At 40.6% G+C, this 18,818-nt stretch overlaps 1 protein-coding gene across 3 annotated transcripts in view; it reads left to right on the plus strand.

Moving 5' to 3' along the window:
- Positions 1–18,818, plus strand: part of GRM1 (glutamate metabotropic receptor 1) — a 434,402-nt gene that overhangs the window by 355,917 nt on the left and 59,667 nt on the right. For all 3 annotated transcript variants that reach the window (XM_042253585.1, XM_027972529.2, XM_027972530.2), the window contains exons 5-6: positions 9,208–9,454; positions 14,268–14,436. In XM_042253585.1, coding sequence (XP_042109519.1) covers positions 9,208–9,454; positions 14,268–14,436 — 416 coding nt within the window. The remainder of the gene's footprint in view (positions 1–9,207; positions 9,455–14,267; positions 14,437–18,818) is intronic.

The following is an 18,818-nucleotide window of genomic DNA, read 5'->3' on the forward strand; positions in this document are numbered from 1 at the left end:
CATCCTAATCCTCCTTATTAGTGAGTGGTATTAGGATCCAAAATCTGGGCACTGGGTATGCTTGTTAAGATTGGGACTTTGATGCGTCCAAGGACAGAGCTGGAAAGTATATGTATACCAATCTGCATGTAAGCTTAAGCATGGTTATTTCTATATTGACCCATCAGTGCATGTACTGAACTAAATTTAAATTCATACTGATACCTTTACCTTGATTCCGGTGGCACATGATTTATTCTAGCTTTTTCCTTTTGCTTATCAGTAACCTTCCCCACTCCAGGTGTAATAAACTTGGATTCTGTCTTCTGTCATCCATTTCTTCATTTATTTTCTCAACCTTGGTATGTGTGTACAGCTATTTCAGAACTGTTAGCCCATACCCTAACAACTTTACCAACTAGAATATAGTGCTTATATTCTACTCCTGAATATAACTTTAATAGATTTGGATCAGCCCATGAACCCTCAGGGAGTCCCTGTTACAGAATCTATATTTGGCATTCTTATGTCTGTATGCCTTTCACAACCTGAGCAGAGTGATTGACACATCGAAGCAGATTTGCATGAAGTCTGTCTGAATCCTGTATGTGCTTTAGCCATAGACCCTTGACAACACTAATCTTAGGAGCTGTTCTTTTAATTCTGTGGCAGATATTGCCTGAAGTCTCACTAGCCATGAGTTCTTATTAGGCCCTTAGGAATTCTGAGTTTGGTTTTTTCTAGAGATGCTGTTGGGAGATACCACATAAAAGGCAATATATCATTCCAGAAATCCCAACCAACTTTGGAACAGATAGCCTTGTGGTCTAAAAGGATCGTTAAATCTAGATAAAATGTCAGTGTAAAATATCAACTAATAGTGCCCTGCAGAAATGAACCTCACATGGAAATCCAGAGTATATCCCATTTGTAGGTGATAGGGGCCTGTAATAAACCTTATGGCCTATATTTAAATGCCAGAGCCTCAGACGACCCAGAGGGATGGTATGGGGAGGGAGGAGAGAGGGGGGTTCAGGATGAGGAACACATGTATACTTGTGGTGGGTTCATGTTGATGTATGGCAAAACCAATACAATATTGTAAAGTAATTAACTCAAATTAAAATAAATTTATATTTCAAAAAATAAATAAATAAACACCAGAACCTATGCAGAACAAGGAAGGTTTCTATTCCAAGCTTCCATTTTATCACTCAGCATGTGAATTCCAGGAAAGAGGCTGAAGTATAAGATATCCTTAATATGTAGACTTTCTATGTACAGCATTTTGTCAAGTCATAAAGACTGTATTGTATTAACCAGAAGTCAATCATAAAAGTGGATTTACAAGGCTAATGCCATGTAACTTTTAAGGTTTTGTTTTTGTGATAAACAAGACCCTATATTGATTACCAGAAGATGCTGTTAGACTCTAAAATGGTAAAGTAGAACTTTCGCAAATAGTTCTTATATTTCTGCAAAATGCACCCTGACTTATTAGCTCAATCTAAACACTGCAGTATGAAACTCGAGATACTACAAAAATGGCAAACGGTTGACAAGAACTCGAATAGCTTTAAATCATGGAATTCCCTTACATTTGTAAAGGAAAGCATGTTTCTATCATCCATAAAAAAGTTAAGTGGAGCTTTGAGCATATTATGCCTCCTTAGAGTTTGGAAAAAGCCAAGATGAATAGGCTTGCCAAGGATTCTGACCCAGCAGGTTGCTGAGAAGGGGGTTAGCCCCTGATGAATTTTAACAATACCCCATCTTCCCACATTGGCTAAAGCAGCCACCTCTCAGTAACATACTCCATCTCTGTGATTACCTGCCAAATGCTTATTGCAGACCTGCAAAGATTAGTTACTCCAGAGGGAGTGGTTTATAACTCCATGACATGGTTTTGTGCCAGATCAATAAAAGCAAAGGCACACGACAGGCTGCCCTTATTTTCTCTCTGTAGAGAAACAAAGAGCCCCACAGTTAAACTGAATGTTACTGACTAATCCACAGCATCACTTTAACACACCAGGGATTGTCCTCATTTGTTTTTCACATAACACTATAATCTTGTGAAATATGACTTAGCTAAAATGCAATTGTATTTTCAGGGACATGAAGGCTGACTATACATTACCAGCAATTTACAAGGAGCCTGCTGTTTATGTGCCATGTAACCGGGAGATTTTTCTCTTAACAATAGATTGTGATGATGTATTTTTAAATATGTCTGTATTGTTCACATATGTTAAGATCAGTTGGGTTTGAATAATAGAAATTCAGCTAATAACAGTGATAAAAACACACTCAAGTAAATGATCCCTATTTTCTTTTATCAGTCCTACATAGAAATTCATGTACATTTTAGTAAATTGGATAGAAAATAATGGAAGGGTCATATTTTTCTGTTATGGGAACAGAGGAAATGTTTAGAGAAAGAGGAAAATAGAGTCAGAGGAAACAAAATATTCGAAATTTTAAAACTCGAGCATGAAAAAGGCTGGACTGTTGTCTTACCACAAAGTCTTCCTGAAAAAGCATAAAGAAAATTTAACAGCCCAGGCCTTCAAGAAAAATTGAGGGCATTTTCATCCTTTGAAGTCATTATTTTAAAAATGACCTGATTAATTTTCCTTCAGTTAATCTGATACTCAGTTCATTTAAAAGAACATCAATTTCACTTTCTTTTCTTGATACGTTAAAAATATAAAATAATTACAATTCTTTGTGTTTCAATCTGAATAAAGATTGTGTCAAAGCATGTATTGGATATTTAGTGCTCTCCAGTAAAAAAAAGAGGCAGCAGAGAGATAAAAGGCCAAGAAATCAGAAGAATATTTTCTCCAGGAATAGTTATGTTTACTAATATTTCTCCAAACACGTCCTTGTTATGATGAGAAAAAAGAATGTTTGTTTTGATTCTTTTTATTTGGAATTTAATGCTATTTGAAAAAGCAGCATAAATAGATCTACATGCATAGTGGGAAGGTTGTACTAATTCAATGGAAAGAACAGGCATCAACAAAAGTACTTCATTGGAGCTTAGCATTCTTTTAAATTATTTTCAGTTTTTCCATTTTGGGCATTAACACTAGGACAGTATTACTAAAGACCTAGAACAACTAAAGTCAAACTAATGTTTTTTGCTAACTGATGTCTCATCTGTTCTAGAACTGCTCCATCAGTTGCATAGGGCTGTTCTTGTGAGCATAGTGCCACTTGGCAGGGACCAGATCCAGCGCTCAAGACCAGTGCCTTTGTCCTTGGTAGCTGTGTGACCTTGAATGCAGAACCCCTGGGATTTCAGCGACCCAGCCAATGTGCTTTGTTCTCAAATCTGAATCCAACTTAGGAATAGACCCAGGAGTGAAACAGATGGAGATAAAATATGCTTTATTAATAAAGTGATTGCATACATAGATAACTCAAAAGAATTTATTAAAAATTTAGAATTAATTTGTACATTTGGCGAGCTTGCAGAATACAAGAGCAAAATACAAATATTAATATCAATAGTATTTCTCTATATAGGCAACAAAATAATTAAAATATTTGTCAAGTACACCAATTGTAGTTGTTGAGTCACTAAGTCATGCCTGACTCTTTGTAACCCCATGGACTGCAGCATATTAGGCTTCCTTGTCTTTCACTATCTTCTGGAGTTTGCTCAGACTCATGTTGATAGAGTCAGTGGTGCCATCCAATCAATTATAGGAGTGCCATAAAAATCAAATGCCTGCATACTGAAAAATCATAAAACATTGCTGGGATAAATTAAGAAAGCTATAAGTAAATGGAAGCCTCTAGAAATGCTCTATAACATGATATGGGGAGCAGGTACATGGGTATGTCCATATGTCAGTTCAGTTCATTTCAGTCTCTGGTTATGTCTGACTCTTTTCAACATCATGGACTGCAGCATGCCAGGCTTCCCTGTCCATCACCAACTCCATATGTAAACATTTATTAATCTGTATAGTAAAAATTTCTGCACCATATGTGAGTTATATCTTGTTGAAAAAGTTTCTAAAAGTCAACAACAAAAAAAAAAAAACACAGAAAAACAAAAAAATCTAAACTGGATTAGGGACATGGACAAGATATGTGCAATACTAGATAGATTAACCAAGCAGTAGCTCACACAGTAAAGAATTTGCCTGCCATACAGGAGACCAGAGTTCAGTCCCTGGGTTGAGAAGATCTTCTGGAGAAGGGAATGGCAATCCACTTCAGTATTCTGGTCTGGAGAATCCCATGGACAGAGGAGCCTGGCGGGCAACAATCCATGGCATCACAAAGAGTCAGACACAACTGACAGACCAACACACACACAGCCTACCGGCTCAACTGGACAGCTACAGCCCACATTTACCAAAGGCTGGAGAATCAACCACAACCATTGAGAAATGTCAAGTGGCATCCTCCAGATGAGAGAGAAAGAGGTTGAGCTGAGCATGCATTTCTTTTCCCCAGTACGGCAAAAAGATGAGTCATCCCTCCCTTCCCATCGGGCAAGACAAGAGGTCTGAGGTGGTGCTCAGTAGGAGTCTCTTCACAAAGGAGCATTAAGTAAAGAGAAAGGAAGGCATTTCTCCCCAGTGGAAACTTCACTTATCTGTGCTTTAACCTTCTCAATGATAAAAGGGTGATAATAGACCAAAACTCATACAGTTTTAAGAATTGAAAAATGATAATATATGTAAAGGACTTTGCTAAGTACCAATAAAGGAAGAACTGGAGAAGCAAAACATAGACACTTTAGAAGGGGGAAGACATCTTCAGGAAGATAATCTGAATACACTTGTGATATTTTTTAGGTCAGGAAACTGAGACTCTAGCTTTCTAAGAAACTGGACTCTAGGAGATCCAGACCCTTGTCCAAGTTCCAGAGTTTGTATTGCTGATATATTACAACAGAAATGCCTCTAGTATTACTGAACACAAGTTCATGTACTCAACACACAGGGAGGCCAAACAGACTGAAATGTCAGAGTTTAGAGCAGAGATTTATTTCAGGACCAAGCAAGGAGCATGAGTGGCTCATGCTCAAAAACACCAGAACTCCCTAATGGCTCAACAGAGAGAAGTTTTATAGTCAAGATTGGGGTGAGGACTGAAAGGCGCATGGCTTTCTCTGATTGATCAGGGATGGTTAACAGGACAGTTTCCAGGGCTCCTGAAGTTACTGTCCTCCACCTGGGTGAGGGGCTTGCTTCCTACAAAAGAACTAGAAGATATCGTTATGTTCATCCCTCAAGGAAGAATCAGTATAGCCCCCTGGCTGTACCATTGTTTCTTTTTTTTTAATTTATTTATTTTAATTGGAGGCTAATTACTTCACAGAATTGTATGGTTTTGCCATACATCAACATGTACTAGTGTTTTTGACTGCTCTGTCTCTGTTCCTGCGTTCCCTCTCTTCCCCATAAGCAACTGTTGGAATCTGCACTTTGGAACTCGGGATGGTCAAGGAGTCCTAATGAAGCCCATTTCCTGCAAACAAGAAATTGTGCTTGTCACTCAGTCCCGTCTGACTCTTTGTGATCCCATGGACTGTAGCCCACCAGGCTCCTCTTTCGATAGAAATTCTCCAGGCAAGAATACTGGAGTGGGTTACCATGCCCTCCTCCATGGGATCTTCCCCACCCAGGGATCAAACCCAGGTCTCCAGCGTTGCAAGCGGATTCTCAGCAACCAGGGAAGCCCAAAACAAGAAACTGGGGACACACAAAGGATTTCTACCCGGGAGAGCCTCACAGGGTCCTGCTCCATTTCACTAGATTCCAGGTGTTTAAGTGCATAGCCCAGAGCTGTTTCTGCTGTACCACTCTGCTGGGTAGCCATCCTAAATTAGGCAGAGATAGAAGAGCCAAGCCTTTGTCCCACCACCGTGCATTTCCTGTTTTCAGGGAGTATACAGTCTGTTTCTTCTCCTGCGGAGGCTCTGTGTGCTGCGGCACTCAGGCAGCAATTTATAGCCCTTGTTGTGTTCTTGCAATAAGAACAAGATTACTATTTCGAATCAAGGTAGCTATTTTCACATTCCACTGTGAAGTAGTTAGGCAGGTATTCTTTTGAAGGTAAATAAACACAATCAACCACGATTATTTGATTCCATTTAGTATATTAGAAAAAGTAATGGTTTAATGATACCCTAGTGGCCTGTAACAGTTAACGCACCACAGAAAATGAATCATAAAATCCCCTTCTCACTAATAACTCTGAGACTAGTGTTATTAAAAAGGCACTAAACTCCCGGGAGTCAGAGTGTTTTCACCTTCCCACTAAGTGACAGTATTATCAGTTTGGATTCTGTATTCACTGGTCATGAAAATAGAGGATCTTTGGACAGCAGGAAAACCTGTCACATATTCTGTTTGTTGATGAAGTCTTGCAACATCATCTGGGACCATTGCTACGGCAAAGAAAATGGTCCCGTAAAGGCCATGTGATTTTTCTAACTCAATGCCAAACGTTTCTAAATGCTGGTTCATTCTGAGCTGGGGTAGAAGCTGGAAAGAGACTTCTTACTGACAGCAGGCATATCACCTTCAAGTGCAGACCAACTGGACTGGTGGTAGGGAATACTTGTGTCACTTTCGATTTACACAAGCACACAGCTGGTTGTATTTATTTGGAAAAGGGTTGGCATAACAAATATTCCCTGAAGACATGTGCTTAGTCTCCTGGTTCTCTGTATGATAAATACTGACAGGATGGGCTTTTTCATCTTAATTGGAGTGGAGCAAGTGGTAAAGAACCTGCCTGCCAATACAGGAGCCCTGGGTTCGATCCCTGGATCAGGATGATCCCCTGGAAAAGGAAATGGCACCCCACTCCAGTACTCTTGCCTGGAAAATTCCATGGACAGAGGAACCTTGTAGGTTACAGTCCATGGGGTTGCAAAGAGTTGGACATGACTGAGTGATTTCACTCACCTTACTCATAACATTAGTAAGTAGATACAGGTTGTTTTGACATGATGATTATTGTTAAAGGTGCATTATATACATCTTAATAGTAGTTATCAAAACAAACAAAACAGCAAACTCAGTGGTCATAAGGTTTGTCCCCAGTAGAAAACTTTCCAGTTGGTAAAGAACACATATTTTCTTATAGTTTGCTCCCAGGGTTGACTTTAATAGCAGCCACTTCAAATGGATGGTTTTAGTAGAACTTTCCTTTAATAGTTGCTGCTGCTGCTGCTAAGTCACTTCAGTCATGTCTGACTCTGTGCGACCCCAGAGATGGCAGCCCACCAGGCTCCCCCGTCCCTGGGATTCTCCAGGCAAGAACACTGGAGTGGGTTGCCATTTCCTTCTCCAATGCATGAAAGTGAAAAGTGAAAGTAAAGTCAATCAGTTGCGTCCAACTCTTAGTGACCCCATGGACTGCAGCCCACCAGGCTCCTCCATCGATGGGCTTTTCCAGGCAAGAGTACTGGAGTGGGGTGCCATTGCCTTCTGGGTTAATAGTTGCTAGAACTCTTTAAGTAACTGCTACATTGAAGGCTATTTTGTCATCTAATTTTTGTCTTTTTTTTTCTTCTTCTTTAACTGCTGGTAATTTCTCCAATTCTAACAGCTTTAACATTTAACTCTAACACTTGGAGGTTTCAAACAGTCTTTAAAGGCCCATTTAAAACTTATCAGATATATGGTATTAATTTATCTTTTATATTTTGATATAATATACAGAAAAGCAAACTAACATTTAAGATCCAGGGGTTCTGGGTGACATAATCACCTTATTTCAATGGCTTTTTAGTTTTTGGAGGGAGGATATTTGTTTTCGGCTTTATATAACTTCTATACTTATTCTGCACAGTTTGATTCTAAAATGCCCTTTCTGCCTCTCTTGCTCCTAGTTCTTTCAATTAGGAAAACTAGAAAATCACACTTTTAACAATTTCCTATTAAGCAACACTGGAAGATGAGTTAAAATTGAATTTTTCCCCCCTCAGCCTGGCCTGGGTATTTCAAATCTCACTCACAGGATAGATGCAAATGTATATGTTTTACATTTTCAAGTGTACCTAAAAAGATTAGTCTTAGAACTCTTTATAAATGTCTTGTTTAATCTCAAGCTCAACATCAAAGTCAAAACTCTTTACCATTTCTTTTAAACATTTCAAGTTCTCTGAGTTCCTAAAATATTCTGCTATTATCAAGCCCAGGCACTTTAGGGTCTAATGACCTATTTAGGCTGTCATCTGTGACATGGGTGAGAATAATGGCAGAGTTTTTGAAATTCAGAGATAAAACTAAATGTTTAGATTAAAGATGTAGTGTGACTCTTCCATCAAGAAGCATTTTGCCTGAGTTTCTGATAATTCAGTTCAGTTCAGTTCAGTTCAGTCACTCAGTTGTATCCAACTCTTTGTGACCCCATGAATTACAGCACGCCAGGCCTCCCTGTCCATCACCAACTCCCAGAATTCACTCAAACTCACGTCCATTGAGTCGGTGACATCATCCAGCCATCTCATCCTCTGTCGTCCCCTTCTCCTCCTGCCCCCAATCCCTCCCAGCATCAGAATCTTTTCCAATGGGTCAACTCTTCTCATGAGGTGGCCAAAGTACTGGAGTTTCAGCTTTAGCATCATTCCTTCCAAAGAACACCTAGGACTGATCTCTGTTAGAATGGACTGGGATCTCCATAACTAGAAAACCTTATTCAAATATTTCTGTATAGCAAATCATATATAAGAAGAAATTCATACTAACCAGTTCATTTCACTGTTAGTTTTTGTGATCTTAGAGATGATAAAATTAGTGGAATCATCGAAAGAAAATATTGAGGTTTAGATAATGCACAGACTGATTTATAATGGATTGAGGATTGTCACAAAAGATACTGTGATGTAGGAGGGACTGTGATATAGGGAGACTTTTAATATAAATCTCTGTGAACCCAGAGGAAATAAGAGTTATTTTCATTGCTCCTTAAGGATTTCCTTGCAATATGAGAATGTTCTTTATTTTTACCTCTATGGTGTTTGTTTTATATGTTATAAAGCCATTATTGAATTCAGAAAACAAAATTGAATAAACTATTTGAAGATAGAATATACTATCTGTCTAGAGCTAGTCACAAATACAAAGCTTAGACAGGTATGTTTGGCTTTCCCTTCTTCTGAGAGCCCTGAAAAGCATTTGAGAATTAAACATGCAGGTTTAGACTTCATGACTGCAACCTTGGAAGTAATCTGTTTTTATGTTACAGGCAATGAAAGCTTAGAAGAGAACTATGTCCAGGACAGTAAGATGGGGTTTGTCATCAATGCCATCTATGCCATGGCGCACGGGCTACAGAACATGCATCAGGCCCTCTGCCCCGGCCACGTGGGCCTCTGCGACGCCATGAAGCCCATCGACGGCAGCAAACTCCTGGAATTCCTCATCAAGTCCACGTTCATCGGTGTGTCTGGAGAGGAGGTGTGGTTTGATGAGAAAGGGGATGCTCCTGGAAGGTAAAGCAGACCTTTCTGTTATGGATCCAAAGAACCTTGTGATCCTCTCTAAGCCAGACAGATGGCCACTCTGCCTCCTTTTGGTCACATGTTTTCTGGGTGTCATGAGGGTAGATACAACTAGATAGCTAAAAAGATGGGGCTAATGTTAGATGGAAATGGCATTATAAAACACACTCCACTATCATCTTTGGTCTTCCCCCAGAAGGCCTGGCACCTTCCTGCAAGCCCAAGAAACCAGAGTGAGTATACCCGAACAGCAGAACCCTCCCTGGCACTGCCAGCATCTGGTCAGCATGTTCTGATTGATCAATCCCAATGCCATACTGCTTGTGGAATATTTTAATCTTATCTGCTCAAAGAGCTTAATATATGAAGAGAACCATATGTGTCCCTTTTTCTCAGGCTACCTTATGTTCCCACTAACATGTTTCTTGGAACAAGAAAGAAAAGAATTTGCTGCCTCGTATTGAGTCTCTATGGCTTCCAAAGAATTAATCAAGAGGAAAAGGAAAATTAAATCTAACTAAATGTATATATGTATACTTTTTTCCCTTAAGTCATTTTATATACTGTCTCCTCTGCAGTACTTGCTTTCATAACACCAATTAGTCCCTATGTAATTGGTATATAGAAGATGATATCAGTATAAAGAGTAGTTGTGTTCATTCATAGGGATTTTCTTAGGCAAAGGATGATCAGAATAGTGGGATAAAAATTAAAACCGACAACAGGAAAGAAAAAAGGCCCTCAGTCTGGCTGCTGCACAGAATGCCCACAATCTCTCTCTCTTTTTTCCTCATAAGCCCTGTTATCTTTCAGTATGAAAGCTTGCAGAATGGGAGATTTTAGAAAAGCATATGTTGTGATAAAATGGAACAGCAAATCATTTAATCCTCATTGCCACAGGCATATTATTATCTTCTTTTACAGATGATAAAGCTGAGTGTCAGGGAAACTAAGAAACTTCCCTAAAGTCACCCAGAGAGTAGCTGGTAGAGGCAGTGCCATTTGATTCTGAAACTTGTAATCTTTTTGCCACATCACATTGCCTTTTAGCTACTTCATTGGAAGGACTGATGCTGAGGCTGAAACTCCAATACTTTGGCCACCTCATGTGAAGAGTTGACTCATTGGAAAAGACCCTGGTGCTGGGAGGGATTGGGGGCAGGAGGAGAAGGGGACGACAGAGGATGAGATGGTTGGATGGCATCATCGACTGGATGCACATGAGTTTGGGTGAACTCCGGGAGTTGGTGATGGACAGGGTGGCCTGGTGTGCTGTGATTCACGGGGTTGCAGAGTCAGACACGACTGAGCAACTGAACTGAACTGAAAATTAGGCAAAGTTGCTGACAACTTTCTTAATGTCATTTCAAAGGGACTGTAAGAGACTATTTGACCCTAAATAATTCTCCACATATCCTTTCCTTTCATGGAAGCTTAAAGTTCTACATTTAGCAAATGCCTTGTGGGGCCTCAATGGATTCTCCCTGCTAAAATCCAACAGCTCCAGAAAGGATAAATGATATAGGTAATAGCAATTAAAGCCATGGATGTATCAGATTCCTTCCAAGCTGCCAGTTAGGTGGGAGCAACTTTAGGTGGAGATGAAAGTGAGAAGGATGGAGTGACACAGGGGCTGGGCATGTGGAAGGCATCCAGGGGCTGAGCACCTTAAGAAGTGGTGCCAGATGGCACAAGTGGGTCTAAGATGCAGAACACTGACCACCTCCTCCCACCCACCTTTAAACCCATGGTTGTAATCCTGGCTTCTACTTCAAACCAGCTCTGTAAAGGATTGGATTGGGGACGGAAACCTTCCTTCATGATTCTATAGCATACATAATGTGCCTAGGACAGGGCCTGGTACATTTATCCCACTGCAGAGATATAAATTTCCACCTCCTCTCTGTATTTGTAAATCATCTAAAATATAGACCCACAATTTTAGCTTGTTTCTCCATTTTTAATTAAGTGTTTAAATCATGAGTTTCCCCCTGTGTTCCTTTTCAAGGATCATTTCCTCATGTCTGAAACTGGTCAGCTTAATCTGTGTTCAATTTCTGTTTCAACCACTTCCCTCTGTTTCTACCTCCTGTCACACCACCATTCATGCTTTTGGTCCCTCTAGTAATTATTTTAGTTAATCATCATGAAACAGAAATTGAATGAATTGAAAGGATGCTACAAACTTGTAATTTACAGCATAAGGATATTCTAACTAACCACCAACATGCTGAGAAGGGACTGTGGAGCCAAGAGAAAGGAGCAGTGTTCATTAACACACACTGCCCAGGGGAAGGCCTCTTTTTAGTAAGTCAGTATTTTCCCCTTGGTATCATCGTTTATTTTTTCCCTCTGGTTTTGGGGACTTTTTCAAAATATGTTTTCATACCAAGATATTGTGAATTTTTCAGTTTCTAAATGCTAATAAAGTGTGAACTGATTTCTTCCATTGAAATGGGGAAGGTGAAATATAAGTTTTAAGGAACCGATTTATAGGAAAAAGATATTCTAAAGCTAGCATTACACCTAAGCCTTCATTGAAAGTGTATAAAGAGATTTAACAATGTAATATGGAGTAAAACATAAAGATGAAAGGAAATGAAAAAGGAAACTACTCTTATAAAGCACTCACAGTAGGCTCTGTAACCATGGTTGGTGGTTTAGATGGTTTAGTCGCTCAAATCGTGTCTGACTCTTGCAACCCCATGGACTGTAGCCCACCAGGCTCCTCTGTCTATGGGATATCCCAGGCAAGAGTACTGGAGTAGGTTGCCATTTCCTTTTGCAGGGGATCTTCCTGACCCAGGATTAGAACCCAGGTCTCCTACATTGCAGGCATATTCTTTACCAACCGAGCTATCTACCATATGGAGTGTAAAAAATGGAAAAATATTGGAGGTATAGATTAGTATCATTGATCAGCCAGATGAGTGTGAGCTGCCAGCCTGCAGTTAATACCCATGTGGTTATCAGTCAGAGAGCTACTCTGAGAACATTCTAGTTTGTCTCAGAAACCAGAGGAATGAGAACCCTCTATTACCAAAAATCAGAAAGCAGAGACATGAATAATGCCCTCCAGGTGCGCCATTCTCTCTTCTTACTCCAGGTGCGCCATTCTCTCTTCTTACTCCAGGTAAGTTTTGTTCATCTGGAAAAATGGAGCAAAGACTTTCTTTACTCCCCTAGAATCCCCTTTTCCTTTAAGGGGTTGCTATTTACAGAAACTGCCAGAATCTGGTTGTAGAGAAGCCACTAGCAACCCTCTGGGTAGCAGGATACATTTGCACATTATTAAAAACAGGCAGCAAAGCTATGAAAAGATATTAGTTGTCTAGATAAAGAAGCAGTGGTTCAATGGTAAAGAATTTGCTTGCCAAGCAGGAGATGAAGATTCAATCCCTGTGCTGAGAAGATCCCCTTGAGAAGGAAATGACAACCCACTCCAATACACTTGCCTGGAGAATCCAATGAATAGAGGAGCCTGACAGTCTACAGTCCATGGGGTCGCAAAAGAGTCCAACACGAATTAGTGACTAAACAGTGACAAAATAAAGAACTAAGCCAGAGAGAGCCAGTAGATTTCAGATGACAACCAAGGCTGACCAGTAGTAGCTTCCTGGGTTGTTGGGTTGAGGAGGATTTTGAGTCTGAATCAGGTTTGTAGGGAAAGAATTCCAGGATGATATGACATAGATAGGGACATAGGTGGGAGGAGGAAGAGAGATGAGAAAGGGAAATTGCTGTGACAACACAAAGATGTTTCCACTTTCTTATAGAATGGAAATAACAAGAGTATTTTAGCATAGAAATAATAGTAATAGTACTACAAATGTGAATATGATATAGTGATATTGTCTTTTATATACATTTCTCTCAATTGTGAAGCAGTTTTTTTTTTTTTAAACCTATTCTATGTAAGTAAATTCCCACAAGAAGCCCATGAGCCTTAAAGAGTTTACTGACATTCCAAAGTCATGCAATCTACTGGTAAAATATTAGAAAAGAGGTTTCAGCTTATACATTCTAACATCAAATCTTGTGCTTTTTCCATCAAACTGGAAGATACTCTCTACTTCCGTCACTGGGAAACAATGAATCTGGCCCCCAGAACACACACAGAAGATTTCTAAATGTAGACGTTACCGCTGTGTAGCATCGCAACATTTAAATAACTGAAATAGCTGACACCGATTATTTGGATTCAGAAATGTTTGTCCTAATCAAGGAAGAGACCAGTTTAAATGTCAATGCTCAAAATGTTAAATCCTCAACATCCTTGCTAATTAAAGATGCATTTCCCAGATTTCTAGCTCTATTAGCACCAAAAATAGGTAAGACTCCAGACTTGATAAGACTCACCTCTTTTAATCCAGTGTAATTAAAGTAGCAACTGAATGTGAAAAAGAAATTTGGAATAAAAGTATTTAAGCTAAAAATTAATGTTCTGAGGAATTGTTACTTGATCAAAGAATAACCTGGTGAATAACGATTTGAAAGATATGGTGATCAACCCAGCACACACAGAATTATTTTCAAGAATACACAGAAAGAAAAGTACAAGAATAATATGTTCTTTAACAAATATGGATGATACAGAGACTGAAGAATGGAATACACATTTTGGAAAATCACAGGACACATAGCTAAACTAAATAAACTAAAATATTGACAGTAGCTCGTGTTAGGACATGGGGTGTTTCTAACTTTTATTTCTCTTCTCTCTATTATTATCTATTTACCAAATTCCTTTGGTTTCTACACCATGTCCATATGCTCCGAGACACACATGTTGTTTTCTTTGTAGGTATGATATTATGAATCTGCAGTACACAGAAGCCAATCGCTATGACTATGTACACGTTGGAACTTGGCATGAAGGGGTCTTGAACATCGATGATTACAAAATCCAAATGAACAAGAGTGGAATGGTACGGTCTGTATGCAGTGAGCCTTGCTTAAAGGGTCAAATCAAGGTAAGCCAATCACCGATGCATTCTTGGACAGTGTCCTTGAGGCGACCTCTTGCCTGTGCATAAGTGAAGAGAACTACATTTTTCTTTAACAAGAAAGGGTGTGCTAGGCTTATTGTTTCTGTTGTGTTTAGCAAAAATTGAGAAGACAAACCAAGATTGGAAAATGAAATAGGAAAACCATTGGGATATTTAAAACAGTCTTTAATTGCATTGCAATGATGAGCTGTGATCTTAAATACAATATAGAAAGCAAGGGGATATGAATAATCAAATTAAAAATTGAAACAGAAGTGAGCTTGGAAGCCAAAGCCAATGATACTGCTTAGTCATAGTTCTAGCTATTATTGAAGAAAGCAGAAGCTGAGCAATGGCAAATAAGTGTAAAACTAAAATAAAAGAAGTTGAAATGAGGTAACACAGGAGCACTGCTTACCACTTCTCTTTTCTCTACCAAGTTCTTTCATTTTCCTGAAACTATTTTCCAACCAAAAGAGAGTTCTCACTTTCTAATTATTCCCAGAAACTTTCCAGGTTGGGGCAAGGGAGTAACTGATATCACTGTGTATTTAAAACTAGAGTAAATAAACATCCTATGTTGGGCATTTGACTGAACGGAGGTAGAGAGGAATCTTAGGGTAGAAGGCATGGAAAGAGCAAGCTCTGTATCCCATGCTATTTAAAAACCAAACTGGCTGATGCAGTAGGAAATGAAGCATAGAGGGGCGATTGTGAACTGGCAGAAGTGTGGATTAATTGACCTAATAGGTCTTTCTCGTCTCTAATTTTCTGTGATTCATCTCTGGGAATAGACAGGACTGTCACGTAAATGTCACAAAGCACAGCTGGGGCTGTATGGATACTGTGGGAGGCTCTTGCTCTCCCACCATGCCATCATGCTGCTATGCCGTTCATGGAATTCACCCTGAGAAGTATACTCAGGGGTCTTTAGAGCGAGAGTCTAATAGTGTTGCTGCAGCTGCTGGATCCACTACTTTATCCCTATTGATCAAAGAAGGTGGAGGATCTGGGACCTATAACATCTAAGAAGAGCTGTGCAGGTAGACTCAAACTCTCAAGGGAATCAGTCACTTTGACTACGTAAAGAACTCCTGAGGCAACTCACTCTAGTTTCAAACATCAGCACCTTCTCTGCAGATGTGATATTAAAAAATTTAATAATTGTCATTGGAAAAGACCCTGATGCTGGGAAAGATTGAGGGCAGGAGGAGAAGATGGGCAACAGAGGATGAGATGGTTGGATGGCATCATCGACTCAGTAAACATGAATTTGAACAAACTCCGGAAGATAGCGAAGGAGAGGGAAGCCTGGCATGCTGCAGTCCATGGGGTCGCAAGGAGTCAGATGCAACTGAGCAACTGGACAACAACAATAATTGTCATGACAACCAGCCAATCAGAATGAACTCTATTTTAATGCTATGACAGGATCTAGCCAATCAGAATGAACTCTATTTTAGCGCTATGACAGGGTGCTGGAGGTCGCCTGCCATGCCCATGGTTAATCCTTGAGTTGTTGTATCGTGGGAAGATTTAGGTGAGGATTCCTACCTGAATAGGGTAGTATGAAGCAATCAGTAGGCTTGGAGACACCACTGGTTTCCACCCATTGTAGAGGCATGTCAGTAGATTTAGAGTGGCTCCAACCAAACCAGTGCATGTGGGCCATAAGTCAGTGCAGATTCTCCCCAACAATCTACCTCTGACTCTTATGCAGGTGGAATTTTCCACATAAGGCTCTCTGGTGGTATTAGGAATATATCCTCTGAAATCGAGAGAAACCTAAAACTTGCCCTTGACTCTTGCCACAGGATGTCAGACCACAAGATTCTGGGTTCGTCCTCTTCTCTGGATGGTTGGGAAAACCAGGACCTCTGTGACCTAAAGTCTCATGGTTGGAACAACCCAGAAGCCCTGGGTTTTATGCTCTTCTTCCCTGGTAGCTCAGACGGTAAATAGGGTCTGCCAGCAATGCGGGAGACCTGGGTTGGGAAGATCCCCTGGAGAAGGAAATGGCAACCCACTCCAGTACTCTTGACTGGAAAATTCCATGGATGGAGGAGCCTGGTAGGCTACAGTCCATGGAATCGCAGAGTCAGACATGACTGAGCAGCTTCACTGGCGGTGGACTGATGACCCACAGGAGGTCACATGTTCATCTCAGTCCTCCTTCTCAGCCCGGGTGACAGAACTTCATCTTTAGTGTAGAAAACTACTATGAAAAAAGTTTATGGGACTACAAAGCTTGGTTTTTCAGAATATAACAAAAGCAAACAAATAAGCAAAATCCTGGCAACAGAAAACAAATCATTCTGAAGATGCTCTGCACTCCAGCTCCCTTTTAGAATTCCCTCCTGTTACTCTGGCAGACCGTGAATGGGAGCTCACATTGCCATGTGTAGTCCCATTTGTGTGCTCCAGAGATAGACCCTCCCCCCAGGCCCCAGTTCAGAAGAAAGGCTGTCTGCATGCATTGCTTAGCTTGATGCTCAAGTATTTCTGGCATTACATTTGCATTACACTCATGCAGTGTTATCAAAAGAGATCCCAGAAATCATTGCTGAGTCACTACAGAGCACTAGCTATAAATGAAAATCTCTTGGGGTCCAATTTTTGTAATACCATGTACCCTGCAGGATGAAAGTATGCCCGTTCTCAATAGCATCTGGAGTGGAGGAGAGGGGGGATGTTTGTTTGTTTCCAATAAGCACCATGGGAGGTACAGAAACAAATGATATTCGAATCCCATTTGCCAAGTAATAGCATTTATATTCTTCCATTGTCAATTTGCCACCTAGCAGGTTCAGGATGCAGAACGAGGTCTCTCAGTAGCCACTGCAGAGACTGGAAAGAAGCAGCATAAAAGGTGATGGTAGGGCTTGCACTTGTATTAACTGAGAAGCATAACCTTTGGGAAAGGATTATTCATTTTAAATGTCAAATGTCACTTCAAATGCTGAAATAGTCATTTAACTTGTTTTATGGTAACCCATAAAGCTTTCTTATGGTAATTTCCTTTGAAGTAGCTAGAAGTCCAGTTTTCTTATGTTATTGATTCTTAGAAATGGAAATATTTTACAAATATAATATTTTGCGAAGGAGAAATTGATTTCAGTCATACCACAAACAGAGGTAAATAAAATCAAACTTTCATTGTTGTGTTTTATGGGTACAGTCAGGAAAGAAAGGACCCACACTAGGTGGTTCAACAGAGGGAGTTTTACATTATAAACAACAAAAAAAAGAAAACTGGTTATAAACGTAAGATGGGGCACTGATGCAACTCAGAGATGAGCAGCGGCAGGAATTACTCCCACCACAGGGCCAAAGCGACACAAGGAAGGTCGTAGATACTACCTGAGACACGGCCAGAACTGGAGGGAGGAGATGCCTCAATACGAGGCTTCTCTTCCCTCTGGCTTTTCCGTCTCCCATTAGGTCCTCCCAGTCTTCCAACCCTATGGAGAAGACACTGGAAAGAGAGCCTGGAAAATGTAGAACGCAGGTCCTTAGCTCAGGTTCTCCTGAACCCTGAAAGCTAAGCAAGGCTCAAGTGCTAATATTTTATTGGGAGACAGAATCCCAGGGGAGCAGGAGTGAGAGGAAAATGGAATGGAGACATGGGAGCATGGAAAAGCACCTCCCCCACTGAGGTTATGCACCACTGGGCAGGACACTGCCTCACGGAGCACAACTCAGCCTCATCAGATCTCTGGACTTCTCAGACTGTTTATTGGAGCAAAGAAAGGAGAAAAATGTATACACTCCTGCTATTCTATTTTCTGCTTCCCACGATCAATGTTTGCTCACAGGAAGTGACATCACCTGACGCCTCTAGGCGGCTACTGGGGCAGTCAGAGTCTCTGTCCTGTTAAGGTGGACCTTCTTCAGATTTGGAAGCAGTGAAGGAAGGGGAAGCATCTATGGGTCTTACAGCTCCTGCGGTGCTGAGTGCAGTGGAGGCGGTTCTGGACCCCAGTGCTTCCTCCATGGGAGAGAGAGCCACCTGGAGATGCCTTAAGATGACACAGCAGTGGCAGAAACCGAGGTGGAGTTGCAGAAGTGTCCAGAATGCCCAAGAACATGGCCAAGGGCCCGACACAGGTCAGGCAAAAAGAATCTGAAGCAGCACATAAAACGTGGACCACGGGTCTGCAAGTGAACAGCAAGGGCCTGGTTTGTGTGTTGGTCTCCCACACCAAGCCTGCCACTCTTTTCCTCTGTGTAGGGAAGGCAGGAAAGGCTCAGGAAGGGGTGGAGAGGCCAAGGAAGTGAAAGTGAAAGAAAGGAGCAGAGAGGCAGTAGAGATGGGGGACTAACATTTATCAAGCGTATCCCTGTGCAAGTACAATAATGGATGCTTT

The sequence above is a fragment of the Ovis aries genome, chromosome 8 (genome assembly GCF_016772045.2).
Source record: "Ovis aries strain OAR_USU_Benz2616 breed Rambouillet chromosome 8, ARS-UI_Ramb_v3.0, whole genome shotgun sequence".
Classification (NCBI taxonomy): Eukaryota; Metazoa; Chordata; class Mammalia; order Artiodactyla; family Bovidae; genus Ovis; species Ovis aries.